At 34.3% G+C, this 25,065-nt stretch overlaps 1 protein-coding gene across 1 annotated transcript in view; it reads right to left on the bottom strand.

Annotated features, from left to right (window-relative positions):
• LOC136032163 (WD repeat and FYVE domain-containing protein 3-like) overlaps positions 1–25,065 on the bottom strand; it is a 137,874-nt gene that overhangs the window by 86,776 nt on the left and 26,033 nt on the right. Inside the window, 7 exon segments of the mRNA XM_065712351.1 lie at positions 2,629–2,738; positions 4,979–5,146; positions 5,524–5,645; positions 10,755–10,903; positions 15,001–15,203; positions 18,404–18,573; positions 20,772–20,961. Of these exon segments, the coding sequence (XP_065568423.1) occupies positions 2,629–2,738; positions 4,979–5,146; positions 5,524–5,645; positions 10,755–10,903; positions 15,001–15,203; positions 18,404–18,573; positions 20,772–20,961 (1,112 nt within the window).

The following is a 25,065-nucleotide window of genomic DNA, read 5'->3' as shown; positions in this document are numbered from 1 at the left end:
AGCAGATATTATATATTTCAAAATAAACTAGCTAACGAATAAACTAAAAAAATAAAACAAACAAAGAACGAAAATGAAATAGATTAATAAAGGAAAATTTTATCACTTTCGGGAAACTCAACTATTAATTGCTACTTTGACAAAAACTCTTTATTTAATACATTTAAAGATATAAAATAACAAGAGCTAAGAGCTCATATGGCACTTGTGACGAGGCGAGAAGAGCTAAGAGCCAAGAGATCATATGGTATGAGCTCTAACAAAATTCTATGAATCAATAGATTGATTTAAAAAGGAAAATAAGAGGCTTAATGCCGGTCAAGATTTAAAATAAGAGCTCTGAGTCACAAAGTCCTTCTAAATATCAAAATTTATTAAGATCCGATCACCCACTCGTAAGTTATAAATACCTAATTTTTTCTAATTTTTCCTCTCCCTTTTGCCCCCCAGATGGTCGAATCTGGGAAAACGACTTTATCAAGTCAAATTGTGCAGCTCCCTGACATGCCTACCAATTTTCATCGCCCTAGCACGTCCAGAAGCACCGAACTCGCCAAATCACTGAACCCTCCCCCCAACTCCCCCAAAGAGAGCGAATCCAGTACGATTCTGTCAATCACGTATCAAGGACATTTGTTTATTCTATCCACCAAGCTTCATCCCGATTCCTCAACTCCAAGTATTTTTCCAAGATTTCCCCCTCCAACTCCCCCCAATGTCAAAAGATCTAGTCGGGATTTGAAATAAGAGCTCTGAGACATGAATTCCTTCTAAAAATCAAATTTCATTACGATCAAATCATCTATTCGTAAGATAAAAATACCCCAATTTTCATGTTTTCCAAGAATTCCGGTTTCCCCCTCCAACTCCCTCGAATGTCACAGGATCTGGTCGGAATTTGAAATTAGAACTTTAAAGCACAAGATCCTTCTAAATATCAAATTTTATTAAGATCTGGTCACCCTTTCGTAAGTTACAAATACCTCAATTTTCATCCTGATCTCACCGCTTTAAGTATTTTCTAAGATTTCCGGTCCCATCAACTGCCCCCCCCCCCAATTACGCTTGATCTGGTTGAGATTTAAAATAAGATATATAAGATATCTGAGTTACGAGGTCCTTCTAAATATGAAGTTTCATGAAGATCCGATCACTCCTTCGTAAGTTAAAAATATGTCATTTTTTCTTATTTTTCAGTATTACCCCCCCCCCCCAAATTGAGCGGATCCGTTCCAATTATGTAAATCACGTATGCAAGACTTCTGCTAATTTTTCCAACCAAGTTTCATCCCAATCCCTCCAATCTAAGCGTTTTCCATCATTTTAGGTTTCCCCACCCCAAACTTCCCCCAATGTCACCAGATCCGGTCAGGATTTAAAATAAGAGCTTTGAGACACGATATCCTTCTAAATATCAAATTTCATGGAGATCCAATCACCCGTTCGTAAGTTAAAAATACCTCATTTTTTCTAATTTTTCAGAATTAACCCCCCCCCCCCAACTACCCCAAAGAGAGCAGATCCGTTCTGGTTATAAAATAAGAGCTCTAAGACACGATATCCTTCTAAACATCAAATTTCATTGAGATCCGATCACCCATTCGTAAGTTGAAAATACCTCATTTTTTCTAATTTTTAAGAATTACTCCCCCCCCCCCCAACTACCCCAAAGAGAGCGAATCGGTTCCAATTATGTCAATCATGTATCTGGGACTTGCGCTTATTTTCCCATCAAGTTTCATCCCGATCCCTCCACTCTAAGTGTTTTCCAAGATTTTAGGTTTCCCCCCTCCAACTCCCCCCAATGTCATCCGATCCGGTCGGGATTTAAAATCAGAGCTCTGAGACACAATATCATTCCAAACATCAAATTTCATTAAGATCCAATCACCCACTCATAAGTTAAAAATACTTCATTTTTTCTATTTTTTTCCGAATTAACCGGCCCCCCACTCCCCCCCAGATGTTCAAATCGGGAAAACGACTATTTCTAATTTAATCTGGTCCGGTCCCTGATACGCTTGCCAAATTTCATCGTCCTAGCTTACCTGGAAGTGCCTAAAGTAGCAAAACCGGGACCGACAGACAGACCGACAGACAGACAGACAGACCGACAGAATTGGCGATTGCTATATGTCACTTGGTTAATACCAAGTGCCATAAAAATAACCCCAACGGAGAGCAGAGGTCGTAAACTTGGGGTAGACACATAGTACGATATATAAAAGAAATACTTCATTTCGTCAATATAATATCAAGAACGATACAAAAAAACAACAACAAAAAAACATAAAAAACAAAGAAATGAAGGGTCAAAGTAATGTTAAAATAAGTTTTATTATTCTTATTGCATAGGGAATAAGTTTGGTCGACCCTTATATAATATGCCTTTATTTAAAAAGGATAAGACTATATTAAGATAAGGATAATAATACGTATTTTTACAATTGAGGAACACAATATGATAACCAGGTGCTATAAGCAGACTATTTTGGAAGAATGTTGTCAAATCCATTTATCCATATCGCTTTTACATAATGCGAACTAGCATAAATTAAAGGAGTCAAAATAAGAAAATTTGCTAAAAAAAAGATGTATACATGAATGAATAAGAATAAGTTATTCTACCTTCATGACATCAATTTTAAGCTCGATTAAGTTTGAATTTTGGAGTAAGCCAAGAAGAGCTCCCATATCTTCTTCAGTACCAGTTGTTAGAACAAGCTGCTGCAATATCCCTAAAATAGTAAATTGTTTGCTTAAAAATTTAAATAATAAGTGAACTAATTTTGAGTTAAAAGAAATCTTTAATTTACCTTACGTTCAATAAGCTAGCTGCCATTGGTTTTCAATTTTTGGCGTTCAATAGCCGATCGCAATTACTGCATTGCATTCAAAAGCGTTTATTGAGACGCATAAAATTAATTACTTGCTTATTGTGCTTCAAATTTCATAAGCTGCAATTCATTCTTTTCTAGAAAAAAAGAAATTCTTGCGTGTATTCATCAATCAGGATAATTTAAAAGCCTTTCCTGTTAGAACCTTTCAAAGGTGTAATAGAACTGCAAGTTCCTATATAAAACATTGAGAATGTTGAGCTCTTGATTGGGATTTCAGCTATACTATCTCCTCTTTCTTAATTAAAAATTCTCAATTAAATCCTTTTCATCACTGGAGTGATCGAACGCAATTATATGGAGTCCACTGGAACCAGTTTGCCGTGACGCATTGTAGATACCTGAGGGAGGTTCTTGACTGTTATTGCTTCTGCAACCTGCAACAAGTTCAGGCATGCAGACCGAACCTTTGTCTTTAATCGATGGGGGAGTGCTGAAATTATCAGGTTCTTGCACTAAAGTTTATTCATTTTTGCCTAGTTTTGACGGTAAAATTGTCCTAATTCTAAAGCCAAACTCACAATTTGAGATATTCGAAAAATGACGGTCATAATACATTAAGAAACAAATGAGACAATAAAAAAAAGATAAAAAAAAATAAACGAAGCAAAATGGATACCTCTGCGGAAGATATCTTTTAAGAACTCTATTTATAGTAACCTTATAAAAAATTTCAATTTACATTCCTTTACATAATAAAAAGAATTCAAATATTACCAGTACCCGTTGTGTATGTTTTTCGGAAGCGAAATACATATGGTATCCATGAGGGCCAAAACTATAGTAATTATGCAAGCATAGGGAGCACTGGCGATAGAATTCGATTATGCTATTTGTAATTTGTAATTCCAATCGTTATCCCACACTGCCAAAGGGTTTATAAAGAAACAAAAAATACATTTTTTGCATTGAGCGGAAGCAAGATAAGTAAAACAGTGACTGAATGGCAGACGTGAGTTTTTTTTGTTTGTTTTTTTTTGGCAAGAGCAACGCACATCAGATCAGTCACCCAAGGACTGAGTCTTAAAATTTCCCACGAGCTGACAAAAAAGTTCTCTGCAAACTACCAGCAACTCACGATCGACATTTTGTAGGTATATGGTGTAAGCAAAAAATCTAATGGATAAATATCATTTGTAAAAAATAAAAAAAAAATTAGTGCTTTTACGCTGCAAAGTAAGACTTCATTGAATTAAAATCTTCTTGAGGGTACTCAAAACTTGAAAACAATTCTTGCATACGAGGGATCTCCAGAAATCTTGATTGGTAGAAGTGAACTGTCTCTAGCTGATTCATTAAAACACCATAGCTAAAAGGTGGATCAACGCTCCTTCCATGAAAACTATTACAAAGGCTTGAAAAGATTTTTTTTAACAACAAAACTCACATTACATTTGTAACCTGACAGATACCCAGTCTATTCTACGTTTTTACAGCACTTTATAGTGCTTCTTAAAAAGCAATTTTGATCTGTTTTATATATGCTTAATAGCCCTTTTCATTATTGACTGTATAATGAAGCTTGAACAATTTTTTATGAGGTGGGGAGAGGAGAGTGTACGGAGTTACCCATATTAAAGTAAGCCAGACCGATTAAGGTCAAATTTGAAAATTCACTGAAATTTCTTGTTCATCAATTCTTAATTAAGGTCTCTTTTAATAGAATTAATTTTTAAACCTTTTTTAAAAAGTTTTGTCAATGAAAAGAAAATTGGCATTAAAACCTAAAGTAATCAGAAATGATTGATTTAAATCAGTTGAAATTTAAGACTAACGGAACTAAAACTTAATATTTAAGTTGGTTAAAGTCAAACATAAAGCGTAATAGCGATGACTATGTGAACAGTGAACAAACAGTGAAAAACAGTGAAGAAGAAAAGTGTCCCGTTAAAACAGTAAAACTAAACCGAAACTAAACAGAAAATCTATCTATCTTTACAAGCTATTTTTTCGTGTTATCTTTATTAGCATTCGATTTTTTTTCCGAATACATATATATATATATATATATATATATATATATATATATATATATATATATATATATATATATATATATATATATATATGTATAAACAAACCTAAGGCTTCGCGTCTGACTTCTGGATGCAGTACCAAATCTTGGGCACACTTTGTCCCGCCCCCAGTCCGGAAAACCACTGCGTTCTTTGTGTTTCCGGTTAGAAGAACAGTAATAACTTCCATAGCAACAAAAACCAGTTTCTCTTGATGCTCACTCATTTTGACATCTGAAAAGAAGCCGAGGATAAAAATATAATCGTAAAATGAATGAAATATGAATAAATAACGAGGAAAATAACTTGCCAGCTTACTATTGATTGTTCAGCAAATTTTTTTTTCTAATGGTCTTTTATAGATGCAATACGGTAAATTTAGAGTGTATTCCTCGAAAATTGTTTTTTGTATGTCTACCAATATCTACCGTTGGTTGTTTACCATTCTTATCAATGCCATCATAAGGCAGAACACTTGCAATAAGGGGATGATCATTGATTTATTGAATCACTTATATTGAAAGAGAGAGAGAAAAAGGAATAACGAGTGAGAGAGCGAGAGAGAGAGAGAGAGAGAGGGGGGGGGAGGAAGAAACTTGTATAAAAATTACCTTTTCCTTCAACTTTAGCACTGCTTTTTTCAGCGAACAAATTGCCAAACCTTTGCAAACAGATCATGAACACTTCGAGGAGACCAACTTCACGGTAAACATCTTTAAAAACTGCATTAAACCTGCCAAAAAATAACACTTTAATGGTATTAAAAGAAATTGCCTCAGCAATAACTGAGATTTCTAGGAACGACTAACTGAATCGATAGACTAATGATTTCAAATGTTTTCTACAAATCTGTAGATCAATGCCTATGCAAATTCACCATAGATAATGGCAGCTCATTTAATGGTTTATAAAACTGTGGGGAAATTTACAATAAGGAATAAATACATTTCTTAATGCAAGCGTGCTCTCAATGGTAAGATATTTTTGCTAGTCTGCAATGGACCACAATTCGTCCCATGCTCTAAAGTTTTCGGAAAAAACTACTTTTGGTCTTCGCAATGGAGAAGCACAAAGCATCACGCGAATACATTTTGTCTTTATTTTCTATTAGAAAAAGCCGAGTTCTTTCAAATACAGGTAAAAGGCGATGTTAAAACGTAAAATTAGTGGACACTGCCGAACCTCAAACCTCGGACTTAACACCAAAACGACTAGGGCTATTCTGTGAGTAACTTGGACTGTTATAAATATAGTAAGATGGTAGTAACAAGCGCTTTATTTATCGATTGCCTTCTAAAACATTTTGAGCAGAATTTTGTTTTGTTTAATCGCAATTATTTTTATCATAAAACATTGGGTTAAAGAAAAGTTAAATTTTTCCATCACATTGTTTTGTGTTAGAGCATTCATTCTTGAAGCCATGATAGAAGGTCAAAATTTGTGCATAGAGAGTACGGCAAACCATCTTACATGCAGAACAATTTCCGTTAATTTTAGCTTTGACATCGCTCTTTCTCTTCATTTGAAAAATAGTGTTGTCTTTATACTTAGTTTCTTTCCATTTTGGGTACCATGTACAAGGTTATCCCCGAACTGGTAAGTTAGAAAATATTGGTTTTAAATGTAGTTTTAGTTTTCAACCCTCTCCGTCCCCTCGCATAATGATTCAATAACCTCATTAAAATCTTTTAAATACTTATCAATGAATGAATTATCAAATTAATCAACTCATTCTGAAAATCTAGTTTAGTCTTGTCTCCTACACTCTCCCAATTGCATGTGAAAATGTCAATTTACACTTAAATATTTTAAGCTTAAAGTCTTCAGGTGAAGAGAGATTATGCGGTAAATTTACCCCTAGCCACCATACCGATTAAATGAGGAATTTCCCTTTGTTATTGAAAATAAACGTTATGACACTTCAGGTAATCCCTCCCTTCCCCTAGCACCACCCCAGAATGCTCTGTTGCGATACTGCAAAACTATGCAATACCATATTCAAGTAAATATACGTGTATATAAGTATCAATTAATCAACTCACTCTGACAACCTATACCATAGGATGATTCCCTTATTTACCATCTCCCCAGTCCCTGTTTAGCATTTGAATTTATACTCGTAATCTTACAGCAATAAGAAGAGAGCTCTCTCTCTCGGCACACATTCTTATCGTTTAGTTTAAATTATCGTTTCTCAGTCTGGAAGGAATTGGGTCACGTTCCCATTTACAAATGGTTCTATAGATCCGGAAGTTAGACGCCTATGTGCAAAGTCAGCCAGTGAAGTCATGTCGGCTTTGGTTTATTGAGATAAAGGGATATCAGAGATGTTAAAGTCCTGGATTGGGGAATGATTGGCATGGCTTTCAAATATAAATGCAAAATAAAACCTTAGAAAAATGAACTAACATATATCCACTAATAAAAAATCAGATAGTTAAATATTGTCAAGGGATTGTAGTAGTTGAGAAAGTCTCTGAGATGCTGCAGCACAAAAAAAAACTTTTAATTATCACCATACACCAATCAAGAGCAAATCTAAATACATGCAAATGCAAAAAGAGAAAACTTACAATAGGAACGACCCATATATCAATCAATAATAATGAACTAAATAACTGAAATATACAAATAAACAAATATGTAGTTTCAATCACGTTGTTGTAAAGATAATTGTGGAGATGTTGTAAAGACGCGGGAGGGGGGACATAAAAGGTTGAGAACAATGATCTAAATATATTTATTTAAATTTGGATAGGTAGCAGGGTAAATCACATCCCCTTGGCTGCAGAATAATCTTAAGAACTTCCAATCAAAAGTTAGATAATTCAGTCTTTCAGAACACCTTTTGATATTCCACAGAACATTTTTCTCCAAACCATTATTAATCAAGTTTTGCTCGTTTTTTAACTGGCAGATATTAATTATGTGTCAATGTTTTTTTTGTCTTTCCAAAATGTTTGACAAATGTTTGACAAAATTTTGTCTTTCCAAATGTAACCAAAAAATGTTTTTTTTTTTTTGTTAAGAACTGACACGATGAGTTGCAGTTTAAATTGTCAGCAAAATTTGAATATTCAGTTATGGTCAATGATCACCATAGGGCTCTAAAATGTGTTTAATTGTTCGTCTTCTGTGGGACTGCAGCCATTCTTACGCCTATTCTATGGACACCCTTGAATGTAAATATATTTTATTCTATCGTTTTCATCGAAAGAATCTAGCCACGGACTGTTAAGATGGAACTGTTCGCGTGTCTAAATTAAATACATGTCTAGGTCGTTTACTAAAAATATTTCTGTTTTTTTTTTTTAATCAAAATTAGGTTTTAGTGTCTTTATAAATGCTCTCCTTCGTTTAAAAATGTTTTTTCGGCTCATTAAAGCATCTTAGGAACAAAATTATTTGAGCTGAAAATACAACATATGATCATTTCATTACACGATGCGAATAACATTCTTAATTTTCAGTAAAATCATTTTTCTGCTTAGGCGAAAATGCAATTATTGCAGGGGTAAAGAGGCACCATTGCTGGCATTAATAGAGGGGGTAAGTGGAAGAAGAGGACTCAGAGATCCTCTTAATATCTTCAACCATAAAGTACAGACACAAGGAGTTCCATTCACAAGTATGCACATAGGCTGTCTAAAGACGGGGGTTGTGGACTTGGGGACTGCTTTTTAGTCTCTAGGGAACATTCTGGACGCAAAATGGACCCCGAATCCCAGCTTTCAGAAGGCATTTAAAAGAAAAAGCAGTGACACAACAGCAAATGACACTGGACCAAGAAACAAGAATAGTAATTATCATTTGCAGACATCTCTCCATGATCAGAGGCCAAGTAATAATTAAGAAACATACCATCTGAGAATCAGCATGTCATGGGAGGAGCTTTTTTCTTCTTTTTTTTTGAACGCTTTACTTTCGAATAAAAAAAATCAGGTACAAAAATGTGATGAAAGAGATAAGGGTACACACAACCTATTGAGCTTCCTTCAGTCACTAGTCTGCAGCCTATTCCTTGGAACCAAATACTTCTTTTTTCGAGAGTCTTATTGTCTGTCTTTTCAAAGAGTTTTAGCGAACTGCTGTTCCTTCAGCCGTTCTCTTGCCTCCAAATCCTGCCGTTCTTTCTCGGTTTTTTTCTTTCAATGCTTTTTCCTGCTGTAGGTAAAAATCGTAGGTCTTTCTGGTGAATTTGGCCAGTTTTACCAAGTCTTCAGTGACAGCAATATTTTGCGCAAGTCCTCCAAGTCTGCCCCATTTTGCATTCAAAGTTCGTTCATTCATCAAAGCATTTTATTCGCTGAGAACTCCCCTAGAAAGGGAGAAACTCCGCTCGATCCAGGCAGACCCGTGGGAAATGGTCAAAGCATTTTTACGACTTCAGAAAAGTTTGGATATTTCCCACCCTGGATCATGGTTTTCCACTTGTCGTCGATCCTTCCTGGCTCGGATGGAAGTCCGGATAACAGGACCACTTTATACTCGTCAACTAACATGTCTTTTTGCGTCACGATGGGTAACTTCCTGCCAACATATAGTAAACTGTGAGTCGAAACTGGCTTTGAAGCTTCATTGGGATGCAGAAAAGTTATAACACTTTTAACAACTGCTTTCCACCGACTTCATCAAGGGTCATCTTTCGGAAATAGGATGCAAGAGCTTTGGTAAAAAAAATAAGCGAATTTAGATCGCCCGAAGGAAAAGCTTTTGACCACTCTATCTCGGATCATTTCTCATATGCATCAGCCGTTCTGTCTACGGATTTCCCAGAATAAGCAGACTCAATCATCTTCTCAGCCCATCTAATTTCTCCGACTGTTATTTCATCCTGCACTACGTAAGCACCTAGGTGTATGGGCAGTTTTGCCGGTTCGCCACTCTCCATGGAAGATGCTGCCGAGAGATGAAGCTGATTCGGTGTCAGCTTTATGGAAACATTCTTTTATGTTCAGCAGTTCTGGCTTTTTGCAGCAAAACGTAGCAGCCCTTGTGGAAGACAAGCGATGTATTGCAGATAGAACAGTAGAAAGGAAACAGATTTCCAGGGACGGCTCTGCACCGCTCTTTCATTTAGTGTCCTGTAGCATCTTTCTTTTCCAATCAAGTCTCCCAGAATTTGCACTTTCTCTTTCTAATTCAAACTGAAATTTCAAACCCTAATCTTTAAAAAAAAAGAAAAGAAGTTAGCAGAAAAATATATAGGCTATTACCAGAAATGTATTCAAATCGATTCATTTACCTGAGATTGACCTGAGATTGGTGGCTTAGGGTAGTTACACCGACAATGTGCACAGCGATGTCCAGTAAATCGATTGTACACTAAATTCCATTTTTTTTTTTGTCAACAGTGAGTATAGTTAGTCCCCAACACCTTTAGTTGCAGAAAAATAATTTCAATCTTTATGAAAAAATTGAGCAGTTTCTTTAGTTTAGACATGACAGACAGAGAATATTTTCCTTACTCGTTCGCTTAAGGCCAATTTTCACAAAGATGATAGTTGAAGTCATTTTCACCTCCCATCCTCGAAAAAACAACCACTTGTTAAAAAAAGGGTGGATTCCTCCATCTAGCTCTACTCTGAGTTCAAAGCAGAGTTAAACTAGATCTCTTTCTCGAGTTCAACTTACTTTCGTTGACAAATTCAGCGCAAAAAATAACAAGTTCACGTAGATTGATGACTGCCACTCAGCTCGCATCCTCGAGAAAATGGGCACTTAAAGTCTATTCCAGGATTTGTTTTGTTGTTTATTTATTTTTATTGACCATGGACCAATAGTGTATGATTATCCCCAATGTGTCAAAGGACATATCAGTAATTCTTCCAATTGAACTTACCTTAAATAACTAAGCAAGGCAACAGTGCACAATACAGAGCATGGAAGAGAGTTTTCATTCCTGATGATTAGTGACATGCTTATCAACTCACGACAGGGAATATAGTTTAACTGAAATACTAGAAATTCGTGGAGCTTGAAAAACTTCTCCTAAAAGGAAACAAATGAACATTAATGATGGTCGCAACCCAAAAATATTAAATTTCTTGTGACAGAGAAGAAAGAAGAGTGATGTGCAAAATAGCTCCAACAGATTCGTTTCAACAATCACCAAGACCATTGGAAGGCCAATCCATTTCCAAGGACGAGAATAATACCCAATCTACTATCTGTCTACGACATTAATTTACCTATCCTCAACAAGCTATTACACACTCCTCCACCACCTAAGTTTACTTACAGTTTCTACTTAAACCCCACCTTTCATCAGACACTCCTGGAAATACTAAACCGAATCTCGACTTTAGTTAGTGACTTGTCTTGAAGATTGTCCCCTCATCTCGAAATGCTGTGTTTTGAGTTATAACAGTTTTAAAATATCTTTGTAATATATTATAGTAAAAGTGTTAAGGATACACAAAGGTACAAGACTAAAAACTGATTTATTTTTATTGAGAAATTATTACCCTTTTTTACTTATAAATTTAATTAGGCCTTAAAAAGCTAATTATTTATGAAGGTTTTCTATTGAATTGGAGTTTAATGGTAGAACGAATTTAATAAGTATGGTGTATAAGCCGCCTAAGCCGCCTAATCCAGTTGATGATATCAATGAACTTTTTAGTAAAGTGTCTGATAATATGACCCCTGTGGTGATGGGAGACCTTAATTTTAACCTTCTCGATTTAACAGGTCGTAATATTGATTGTTTGAACTTTATGATTTCAAATATTCCCTCTGGTGAGCATTCCTACCCGCATCACAGCTCAGACTGCAACCCTGATTGACGACATTTTTGTTCGGTCGAGAGACCTAAATGTAAGCTGTGCAGATGTGATTTCATACCCCGGCTCGGACCCACTACCATTATTAGCAGTTATAAATTATCCAGTAGTAAGATTGCCCAAAAAGAAAATTAAGAGATGCATTTTGAAAAAAGAAAATCTGAAAAAGTTTGCTGAAGAGACTAGTGCTATTGATTGGAGTCCCGTATATTCTGGGAAAAAGTGTCCAACAGAAGTACTGAATAAACTTTTATCTGTTCTTATGTCTATTTACGATAAGACGTGCCCCATAAAGATCTTTAAATAAAAAAAACAACAACTGCATAAGCCATGGATTACCACCATTGAAATAATTGAGCAACTGAAGGTAAGAAATGCACTTTACGTAAAGTTTCTGTATGAACAAAGTGACAAATCATTTAATTCATTCACAATACAACGGAATCTCATAAACAAGCTGCGTCGCAAAGCTATGACCGAGTATTATAACAGAAAGTTTCAAGAAAACAAAGGTGATATAAAGGAAACATGGAATGTTACACGTGAATGTATTAGTGGAAATAAAAAGAATGAAAATGAACAAATTCAACATGATGGTTGTGATAGATATGATGAAGTGCGAATTGTAAATAGATTCGGTGATTTTTTTTATTTCTAATATTGATTTAAAAGTACAAAATGGGGTAAAGGAGAGATGTAAAGAGCCTGATGATTCTGGAACTGATTACCAATTCAAACCGCCTGATTTTAAATTTGAACCCTGTACTAGTGAAGAGCTTGTTAAGTATTTGAAATCCAATTCTGCTGGAGTTGATGAATTGTCTCTTAGTGCATTCAAAGTTGTTGCTTAATATATACTTCCTTGACTTTTTATTATTAATCTGTCACTAGAAACAGGAAAATTTCCAGAGCAATTAAAGACAGCAATGGTAATACCCTTTATGAAGGTGGTTGCAAAAAATAAATTGTGAAACTGGAGGTCGATATCTATTCTTCCCTTATTCTTAAAGATACTGGAGAAAGTAGTACGCAGTCGGCTTTATATTTTTTTACAAAATAATGAATTATTAAGTGAAACTCAGTTTGGCTTCCGTATAGGGTATTCTACAACGCATGCTTTTCAACACCTTATCGATTTTGTGAATAATGTGTTTGAGAGAGGTGATATACAAATGTCTATTTTTATTGATGTCCGTAAAGCGTTTGATACTGTATATTTTAAAGTGTTGATTAAAAGGTTGGAATCACAAGGTATTTCGTGGAAATTGTTTAGAATGGTTTAAAAGCTACCTAACAGGGAGATCGCTTAGAGTTGTAATTAATAATGCAATGTCTTCGACGTTTCCGGTTAGGTGCGGAGTACCTTAAGGGTCAGTGCTCCGTCCATTATTATATTTAGTGTAAGCTGATTCCATGCGTTTTTACCTGAAGGAAGTCTGCTTTATTTGGAAAGTCTACAGACGACTTGATAAATAAAGCAAAGCGTCTACTGGAAAGACTCGAAATTTCATGAATATAAGCTTTCTATGTGTTAATGTAAGACATTTTGATGACTTACAGTAGAGTGGGTTCTTCTGTTGATTTAAATGGCTTGGTTACACTGTATGGAAAGCCTATTCAGCAAGTTGGTAAACTGCGTTGTCTAAGATTCATATTGGATTGTCATACGTCCTGGAGAAACCACAGTTTATTTATTTCTGCTAAGACTGCCCGTGGTGTAGGCACACTTTGACGTTTTGAATATTTCCTGCCACAGAAGATTCTTCTTATACTTTATTATTTATTAATTGACCCGTATATAGCTTATAGTTGTTTTATGTGGATTAGCAATTTTTTTACTAATTATAAGCGAGGGCAAGTTCTTCAGAATAAAGCAATTAAGATTATTGGTAAATATGTTACAGAGGTCCATGAAACTAGCACTTGTTATACATTCCTGAATCTGTTAAATTTTGGATAAATCAGAGATTTTCAAGCTTCTATATTTGTTTAGCAGTGTATGAATGATCTAGTTCCTTCAGTTTTTAAGAAGTTTTATTCTTTGAATAGCCAAGTGCATGATTAAGAAGCGAGAAATAGTGATGATATAGCAATTGAGTCAACAGGTACAGTTAGATCAGCATTTACGGTAAGATATATGGATCCGCTTATTTGGAATAAGTTGCCAATGAGTATTAGGTTGGTTAAACACCTGCTTTCATCTAAGAAAAATAAAAAGATCATTTGTTAGAAGGTAATTAAAGTTTTTTTTAGGGGAGAGGGCAGGGAAGGCGTCTATGAAGTGTGGTATCTGGCCATTTGGGGGGAGGAGGTGAAACATTTTTTTTGTTGAGTGGAGGGGGGTTGAATATTGTGTTGTTTGTTTAAATGAGAGAGATTGATTAAAAGTTTGAGTTAGTTATGGTTGTGATTTGTAATGGAATATAAATTACTGCTTGTTACTATCGTGCGTCTACAAAACTGTAAAGTTTTTCTTAGGGCGGCAGCATTTTGTAGAAGATGTATTTTGGTATTGTATGTGAAGAAAATAAATATGTAAGTAAAAATATGTAAGTTGTAACTTCAAAATTATTCAATGATATTTATGAAACAGATTATTTTTATTATGAAACAATAAAAAGTGCAACAGTTTATATTTCTAAGCAGTTCCGTACAAGTGCGGTGGAAAAATTCCTGAAGTATGGAAGGAACAAAAATCAACTCGATTCACTTACTAATTAATACAAAATTTTTTAAGAAATATGAACAATTTAACCAATAGGATCATTTTTCTTGTCTCTAGTCACGAGCAATTATTCAGGGCACTATACTCCCAACATTCAGTGAATAATAAAACGCTTTTTAAGAGCATGGTACACCTCTCTTCAATCTTTTCTAGAATTGAAAAAAAAATTATGATTCAGCTAACAATTATGATAATAAAAGTAATGTCATAGAGTATTCTAGCCTTTTCACCTGCAACAAGGTGCGTTTTTTGTTCATATTTCATTCTCTATAGATTGTAAGTTTAGTTTCCATATAAAGAACTTATGGAACCTATTTGCAAAAGAACGACAATTGAGTTAAATGCTGCACCCGTGACTTATATGGCTTCCAGAAACCAAAAACAGAAAAAGTTATCAATGTAATAGGTAACTATTTTGTTAAAATGACAATAACAAACAAACAACCAGTGGCAGCTGTGATAAGAAAAAAACAGCATACTTTTCAAATTCATCGTCAAATTACATACGGCAATCTCTTTTGAAGACAATCACATAAATGCTAATTCACATAAAAAAAAGATGAGGGAAAGGCTAAAACCTGAATATCCACTGGCTTTGTATGGATTATCTCTGCAAATCGAGGAAGTGTAGTTTCGCCTTCGAGGATGAAATAATTGGCGTCATCAGAATGATAAATATTAGAGATGGCATCAAGAACTGTAGAACAAAGAGCGGACGACCTGGCACGTAAAAATACGGTTTGAAGCACTTGGAAAGCTTGGATATTCCGGATGCTTCCGCCTGAAAAATGTCAAGATACCTGGAGATACGTTTCATATAGAAAGGAAACTGTTCACAGAAAATAAAATATACTGTAACAACATATTAAAAAAACTGAAGCTTGTTTTCAAACTTAGACTTTCTTCAACGATGGTATCATTAAAATTGTGACAGAAGTTTTGGACATTTCTCTTTTATTATGAAATTAACAAAAAATAATAGGAAATCCAGCCAGAACAATCGTGGAAATATGTGCGAAAGTAAGAGTCCTAGTATATTGAACAGGAAAGAGAGAGAAAGGAGTCAGTAACATAAGTGAACATACAAAAGATTAAAAACAGCAAAGCTTCGAAACCATAAAAAGAAAGATTAATCAGGAAAAACGTAAAGAGGAAATAGAGGCAAAAAGCTAAGATGGATAAAAGCCAAGCAAAGACAAAGAGAAAGATTAAAACATGCAAATTTTTTAGTCACATCTCTGAAATCCAGAATAAAACCAAAATCAGCTGTGAATTCCAGCTTAAACTTTGTTTATTCAACGAGCGATGATATTTCGATTAGCCTCGACTGCGGCTTTCCATTCAAAATTAGCTCGAGAATGACTTTGCTGCGAAGACTCTCAATCAATTTTCTATTTGAGGAGATGACTAGATAGAAGAATGTCTTTTACCTTTTTTGGTAAACTTATCCCACTTTTTCAATATTTTTCATAAATATTGAAACTTTGGCCTTATCACGTAGATATGGGGGACCTTTGCACCTAAAACATAACTAATGTAAACACCGCTTTTCAAAACAGACACATGCTTTAAAAAGGCATTTTTTGTATTACTGATTTTTTTTTATTCCGTTAGTGCAAATATAAGAGTTGTATTAGAAGCAAATTATACACAACTCCCTCCGATTAACCATCATCAACCAATCTTTGGTCTTCCATAGCCTCTCTGAGCTAACTAAGAAATGAGAATCGGAAGGCAGTACATCTGGTATACCAATAAAGTAAAGGCAGTACACCTTATTTATTACCAGATGTACTGCCTTCCGATTCTCATTTCTTAGTTAGCTCAGAGAGGCTATGGAAGACCAAAGATTGGTTGATGTTTTCGGATGTTGCAGTGTCAGACATTAATTAAAAGTTCAAAAAGGGATAAAATCCATTAATAGACAAGTTTCATAAAAAATACTAGATATTTCGGTCACATATGTATGAGTATTACTAATGATGATGGTCACTGCATATGTGACCATAACATCTTGTACTTTTGTGAAACTTATCACTGTCTATTAAAGGATTTTATCCCTATTTGAAATTTTATTTGTCGTCATGGAAAGGCAGTGTGGTCTTCGAAATTACCAGTGTCAGACATCACACTGTTATTGGGAAAGATGAATTTTCGTCGATTGATCCTGAATTCGCAACCAAAAGCCTACTTGAACTCATTTAAAAGTGAACTGCATGCACCAAAATAATGGCCCGATGGCTTCACAAAAAAGCATTGTAGAAAACGCTGTGCCGGCAACTGTGCCAAGCTAAGAACTGAGCATTTGCTCTTGCACTGCTTCTCATTTTTTTTTCGTTTTTTACTTTTGCAGCCTTCCATGATCTCTTTATGCCGGAGTCAAAGCTTTAGCTACGAACACTTGGCACTGTCTGACCCTCATATTTTGTGGTTAGTCAATTTTAGGTACACAAGAGCCAAACACTTAATGATAATCTTTTATGCAATCGGCTTGAGGAGAAGGGGAGGAGAAATTTCAACTATCACGAACCTTACATCACTAAGCAGATATTGACGAGGCCTACTTGCCGGTCTGGCAAACCAATATATGCCCAACCAAAACACCTAAAGGCATCCGTGATATTCACTATCTGTTCCCCTTTTGGCACTCTAAAAATGCTATTTTATTTTCTGTCCTTCCTTGTTTATTTTTTTATTGTTGTTGTTTATATTGTATTGTTTATATATAAATATTATATATATATACATATATTCTGATTATTTAAGCATATTAGATGAAAGTGAGAGCAAAATGAATGAATTTTTAGAGGTTTTGAGAGTTCAGGGTGCTAGAATGCTAGAATAGGCTTGAAAATTAATGTGAAGAAGACTAACTCACTAAGGCTAGGAATAAGTGAAGATGAAAAGGTTACGTTGGGTAACAAAAAGATTGATCAGGTTGGCAGCTTCACTTATTTTGGTAGTATTACTAGTAAAGGCGGTGGGAGCAGTGAAGATGTTAACAGTAGACTAGCTAAGGCTCAGGGTGTTTTTTCACAGTTCAAAAAAGTTTGGAAGAATAGAAAGATAAGTCTGCAAACCAAGATTAGAATATTGGAAGCTAAAGTGATGACAGTGGTCAGATATGGCTCTGAAGCATGGGCGCTCCGAAAAGCAGATGAAAATTTACTAGATGTTTTCCAGAGAAATTGCCTACGGATTGTTCTGGGTACCCGGCAGACTGACCGTATTTCAAATAGAAGGTTGTACGAAAAATGTGGTTCAATCCCGCTTTCTAGGGCTATGAAGAAGGAAAGGTTGAGATGGCTAGGCCACGTTCTGCGAATGAAGGATGACAGATTGCCGAAGATTGTCCTTTTTGGTCAACCGTCTGGGGCTACACAGAAAGCAGGTCGTCCTTGTCTGGGTTGGGAGGATATCATAAATAAAGATTTGAAGGAAATGGGAGCTTCCTGGGAGGGTGTAAAGAGGAAGGCCGTGAATATATTAGGCTGGATGAGGAGCGTGCGTAGCTGTGTTGGCCTCAGGCTGCTTGGTGCTGCACTGAGTTATTTAGTAGTAGTAGTAGTAGTAGTAGTAGTAGTAGTAGTAGTAGTAGTAGTAGTAGTAGTAGTAGTAGTAGTGTATATATATATATATATATATATATATATATATATATATACATATATATATATATATATATATATATATATATATATATATATATATATATATATATATATATATATATATGCTCCTTCCCTGAGCATTATATATCATGCTTCAAAAATTAGAAGTATTGCTTACTCCATTGTAAAAAATCGAGTTCTTCACCCCCTCCAGATTCACAGTAGCTGTTATAAAATGTTGCATTACATGCGGAGGATGTGAAGTTGAGCAAACCAGTTTTTCTCTCCTTTTCCAGCAGATTTTGCAATGCTTTAAAGTATTAATACGAATAGAATAATATTTAATATTTGCAAAAATGGGGACACCAACCTCTACCAGCAGGCTGGGGCACAGTGAAGCCAGGCATTTGAAAAATTGATCCTGCTCCAGCCCCAGGTGAAGGCCGGATTTCCGAAAATCCACAGGTGGCAAGCGAGGCAACAAGCAAGACTAGATTTCTGACAGCTTCTTGAGCTTCAGCTGATGAGTCATTCTCAACGCTAGAAAAGAATAATCGCCCTTCAGTTAAAAAATAATGGTAAATCTGCCTCAAAAATATTACCTGAGTTACATGATATATATATATATATATATATATATATATATATATATATATATATATATATATATATATATATATATATATATATATATATATATATATATATATATATATATATATATATATATATATATATATATATATATATATGTTTATTGGGCAAGGCATTTTGCTCCAGCTTGCTTTCCGGAGAATAGTCAGTTAGCGGATGATCAGTATTTCTTTTTTGTGTACATGTGTTTTATTTTTACTCTTTTAGCTTTTGTCTCCTTTTTGGTCTTTTGTTGTTTTTCTTTCTCCCGCGCATTCTCGGTCATTGAGCCTTGGGGGACAGGACGGGGGTATTTGATGTTTTTTTTTGTTTTTTTTTTTTTAATTAATGTATTTCATCGTATCTCAATATCTTTAATAAAACAATAAAAGAGAATATAAACAATAACATGCCTTCAAACAAGAGGAGGAGATAACAACCCCGTCTAACATTAAAGCAAAATGTTTGGACATAAATATGGAACATTTTACGGATTGTTAGTACCTCATCTCTCACCCAATTTGGAGACACTGATCCAGTAAAACATATTATTTAATATGTATTTGGAGAAAATATGTTTTTAAAGAATATACTTTAAAGAAAATATGGGAACCTAGTTTTAGAAACTAAATTGTTTTGAGTCTGATTTTCAAATTAAGAAAAATTTCTAAATCCAATTTCAGAATGATTCACAATAGAAGGAAACAACTAAAAAGCAAATTTAAGCCTAATAATTCCGGAAAAAGTATAACTAAAACCGCCAGTTATTACTACGGTTGTACTATGGTACAACCTCATCTATGGTTCCACTCTTTTATTGCTTACAAGACTTGAAAGCTTATAAGCTTTTAAAGAACAACCAATTAAAGTCTGACTAAGAGGGGGAAATTAATGCCAGCTTTGCTTCTCACTCAATTGGACTATCTGTCTTGGCTTTTTCTACAATTAGCAATAACTTGATGCCCGCAACTATTCCATTTTAACTCAAAAGTCCTCCCTCACTGTGAGAACTGATTCTTTTCGCCTGAATTAAACCAATTGAAAAGAAGCTAGAGAAGATCAAAAAATTATTATATACCTGAAGATAAAATTTTTTTAACTTTTCACTGCAATATTCAGGCTAAATACAAATTAAAAGAAAGGTATTTTTCCATTCATGCCTCAGTCAGAATGAACATTCAATTAATATATACCGAAAGGTTTATTATTATTATTATCATTATTATTTTTACTTGATCATTCATAAGACACCGTTTACCAAGACATACGATAATTAGCTCCACAACTGCTTGATTTTAATTTTATCTATCATTGGATTAACATCAAGTTGTTCTGGGCATCAAGCCATGTAGAAAAAGCCAAGACAGATAGTCCGATTGAGTGAGAGGCAAATCTGGCATAAGCCTTTATTAGGATTGTATAAAATGATTTCAGTTTATTTGTTAATAGATAAGTCTATCTATCATCCGTCCATGCGTCATTCCTAGAGCAGAAGAACTAAGGCATATAGTCATAGAACTAAGATAGTCATAGAACCTATAGTTTTTCAATCAGAAGTTTTAGTGCCACTTTTAAGATTCAGAGTGATGGGAGGGTCAATGCCCCCCCCACACACCTAGGATTTCTTGAAATGCATTAAAAAGTGTAAACACTTAAACAAGACACGTTTGAAAAACAGTAAACAAAACACTTTTGAAATGTTTTCACTTTCCTTACTTTCATAAATTTAAAAAAATTCAAACTTTAAGGAATAAACATCAGTATATGTCAATTGAACTGACAATCCACGGTCATTTTTGTTGCTGTTGTTGTTATTTTTTTAATAAAGCGCAAATTGTGTTCTTGTCTTGAGAAGGCATGGGGGTTATCAGCCCTACTCATGTTAGTTTTTGCTCATTCTGAGTTTGACTCGGCTATTTATTGTAATTTCAGTTCGTTTTGAATTTCATTTATTTATTGATAGTGATTCTGGTAGTTTTATACTTGGAAGATTATCTGACTTTATTTTTGCTCATTCTTGGCTTGATGGAGCTCTTTACTTTTCTTTAAAAACTTGTTTTGTGGAAAAAGTTTTTTGAATTAATCGTAATAAAAACCCCAGTTACCTTAGGAGAAACTCGACTAAGAATGTATATCCATGTGTACTTCTAAAGTCGTCCAGTAAGCACGGAGTCAATTCTGCAGAATCTTTCAATAAACAGAATACAGTAACAAACATGTCGACTAATTCCAGTGGCGACAGATCAATATGTGTTCTTTGCATATTATCAATGCATAAACTTATACATCCTTTATCTAAAATGCAAAAATAATTAAACTGATTAAGTTTTATTGTTAATGGATAATTAAGAGCGATTAAAAGATTGAAGATTGCGTTAAATATATATATATATATATATATATATATATATATATATATATATATATATATATATATATATATATATATATATATATATATATATATATATATATATATATATATATATATATGCCTACTCATAGTCAAGATGCTATCAGCAATTTATCCATTTTTTTCACTACACTGCTGCTGACAGATTTATGCTGAGACAATTCAACTATAATAAAGACGCACGTAAATGACAAAAGTTGTCCTTTTTCCTTACAGAAAACCTATATAAAAATCTAATAATAAAAATAGAACGAAACAGTTGAGTTTCGAGTCACTGTAATAACTATATTGTTATTTCTTCGAATAGGCCGTAAACATTTTGTTAACATTGAATGAGTTGGTCGACTTTTATCTAAGATTTAATTTACGTACTAGTTTTTAATCTTAATTTTTGTTTATTTGTTATTTTGTACAGCTAAAACTAATTTTTCTTGCAAACATATGCAACCCGACAAGGGTAGAATACATACATCTAAACATGATATGTGAGGGACTTCATTTTTTTAAATTAACCCTCTATCAGCAACAGCTGGATGAATAATGCCAAATAAATACAATTTACAATTTCTCTAAAAATTTGCAAAATTGAGTTCTATCTCACACCACCTATATTGTTCGTAAAAGAACATTAAGTTTGTCTTTTCTTCTTTCTTTTTTTACTTGTGTAGTTTCGCATCGAAGCCGGGAAAATTTACTATAATTGCTGTGCACTCAGCAATTGTTTTAAGAGCACAAAAATTATATACAATTCCAAATTATTTTAAATTAAGTTTAGCTGAAATAATAATTGTTCCCTGAAAACGTTGATGTTGCGAATGAATATCGCCTGTAAGAAAAATCCTCCCGGTCTTCAATTTACAGTAATATCGTTAATAAGGTTACCCATCTTACCATTACGCAATTACCACATCATGCGAGTTAACTTACGCGTAATTTAATGACCAGATACCATACTGGTTATTGGAAGATTATTGTATTTACAAGAGTAGCATTATGTTACTATTGCTATGTCCCTTCGCATCTTTTCCACATTTACACTCACACATCATCCATTTCAAAACTACTTTGCCAGTCAGTTCTACAAGATTGATACCTAGTGCGTAAAGATAACTGTCAGTCAGGAAAAAATTTGGTTTTGAGGATTGATGTTTTACTTTATATAAATGAAACTTATAACTGAATAATATCATGGGGTTGAGAATATAAGCATAGTGACAAATAAATGAAAAAAATAACAACCAAAGACTACATACCGTTGCAAGGGTTTACCTAAAAAGAATTCAAAACGGGCAAGAATTTTCTAATTTTACACTCTAAAAATTTATTTAAGTCTTTTGAGGATTAAAAATAAAAACATTTTTGTTAATTTTAAAAGCAAAATACTTTCAGAAGAAAATTACTTCAATCAATCAATGAATCAATCAGTTTATTAAGAGAAAATAAAGAAAAATTACAAAGCTTTAGACCCCCACAAAGGCTCTATGGCCTGTGATGGTGGGAGACTAAACATTACATTAATTAATATACAACAAAAACAACTAAAAACAAAACAATGATACATATGCTTACGTAGCAAAATCAATTAATAAAGGAATTGAAAAAAATGAATATAGTTAAAAAAAAGAAACGAAAAACAACCAAAACAAAATAATGACATATCTGCTTATGTACTAAAATCAATTAACAACCGAATATAGCAAAAAAAAAGAAGAGAAACACATACCAAACCAATCAAAGCAAATGGAATATATAAATTAAAAAAAGAGAGAGAACAGAGGAGGTACCTGAATTTTTGGGTACTGGAAGTGGTCGGTCGGGAGGACATAGAAAAGAATTCAAACATAAAACATTAGGATATTAAAAAAAATTCAAAATTCTTTTGAAACTACGAAAAGAGTGAGATTCTTGAGCTGAATTAGGTAGGCTGTTCCAAACTATTTGACAAGCAGCTAATGGATTAAAGTCAGATCTCACCAATGGAGTGAAAAAAATATTAATATTCCTTGAATTGCGAAGTTGATATATAGACCTATTAGTGACAAAATAAGGAGTAATTTGTAGGGCTGACGGAACATCACCATGAACTTGATGAAAAATTAACGACGCACAAGAAAGAATGTAGAGTGACCGCACTTCAAGTAAAGGGCTAGTTAGGTTAGTTTTAGAACAATTGGTTTCCTATATAAGGTCTTCTTGCTTTATCATACGGCTTAGATAGTGGTTTCAGAAAAGAAGAAAAAGTTGACATTCATACAGTAGGGCAATAACAGACGTAGGACTGAACTAAGCAATGGAACAGAATTTTTAAAACTCATCCAGGAAAAATATGTTTTAGTTTCCTCAAAATTCCAAGACTCCTTGAGATCTTCATATTAATTAGTCCAATATTATGCTTGAACGAAAGGTTCTCATCGAGAAGAATACCAAGGAATCGGATATATCGATCTTTATGTCTACTAAGAGATCCCCTAGAAAGGTGGATTTCAGTTAACTGAGGGCACGCTAGAGAAATATGGGAAAAAAGTAAAAAACTTGACTTAGCAACATTTAGGGTAAGGCAATTAGCATCAAACCAGAGAACGACTCTCTGAAAGAGGTTCTCTAGCTTAGGAAGCATCCCAGACTCAGGTTCCAATTGCAGTACCAATAGTATTGTCATCAGCGAAGCCAACGAGAGCGTCCTCATCCTGCGAAAGTGAAGGATTTTTTTCCATTGGAAAATTCAGGATGACATAGGCGAAAGCAAACTGAAAGTTTCTGCTTTATAACCGCAAATATAAGGTCATTAACATAAATCAAAACAAAAACAGACCAAGAACAGAACCTTGAGGAACACCAAACTCAACTTCAGACGAAAAGCAGGAAAGAGAATCGACAGACATAGTTCAACCGGACAAATAGGAATCAAACCAAGAATGACCCTGTCCTCTTACACCAATATGTGATAGCTTATAAAGAAGAATCAAATGAGTTAAGGAATCAAAAGCCTTACAGACATCCAGGAATATAGCCGCAGGGTTCAAACCAGAGCCAAACGCGGTGTGGAGAAAATTTAAAAGCGTTACATATGCATGTTCCATAGAATGTTTAACTCGGAAGCCAAACTGAAAATCATGAAAAAAAAACTTTTAGCCTCTAGAAAAACTAGTAGTTGGGAAAACATGGCCTTTTCAAAATTTTGCTAAAAACAGACAGCAAGGATATAGGTTGATAATTGGCTGGATCGTTTCGAGGTCCACCTTTACATAAAAATATCACTTTAGCTCGTTTAAGAGAACTGGGGAAAATCCTATTTTCAAAAGAAAGATTTAAAGGCTTCGTCAATGGAGAAATAACTGAAGGATGAATGAATTTAACTACCATATTTGGAATGCAGTCAGGGCCAGATGCCGAAGAACCTTTCAAGCTATTTACAATCCTGGCTACTTCAAAATCAGATGTAAGATACAACACCATTGACTTGAAACATTCCTGTAGAGTTTGAACTGCTGAAGACATGCAGCATTCGAACATGGCTTTGCTGACTTAAAAGCTTTCCAAAGATTATTTTTATTCTCCAACTCTTTAGAAGACCAGGGGTCATCTATGGGTTAAGAGGAATAGATCTTTTTAACCTTGAGTTAGAGGAGTTCAGAGCACATACTTCAAAAATCGGCGCTTTCACTGACTCATAAAAAGAATCAAACTTCGAATAAAAATCATCATCCTCACTAAAATATTCCATGTCTTCTCAGCTAAATGGGATCCGAGGCGGATTAATTCATTCAGACCAAACCTTAAAAGAAGCTGCTGGAGTATTCCTACTCAACGTTATTTTAAAGTTAAAACGGGAAAATGCAGGAAAATGGTCTGAAATATCACCCACTAGAACAGAATTCTGAACCACAATAAGATACAAAAAAAAATGTTATTAATTAAAGACGCTGACGTATCAGTTAAACGTCTCGGAATAGAGGTTGTTGGTAGAACCCCAGCAGCGAGCATAG

Source organism: Artemia franciscana, chromosome 10, assembly GCF_032884065.1.
Source record: "Artemia franciscana chromosome 10, ASM3288406v1, whole genome shotgun sequence".
Lineage (NCBI taxonomy): Eukaryota > Metazoa > Arthropoda > Branchiopoda > Anostraca > Artemiidae > Artemia > Artemia franciscana.
This window is presented reverse-complemented; position numbering and strand designations above follow the sequence as displayed.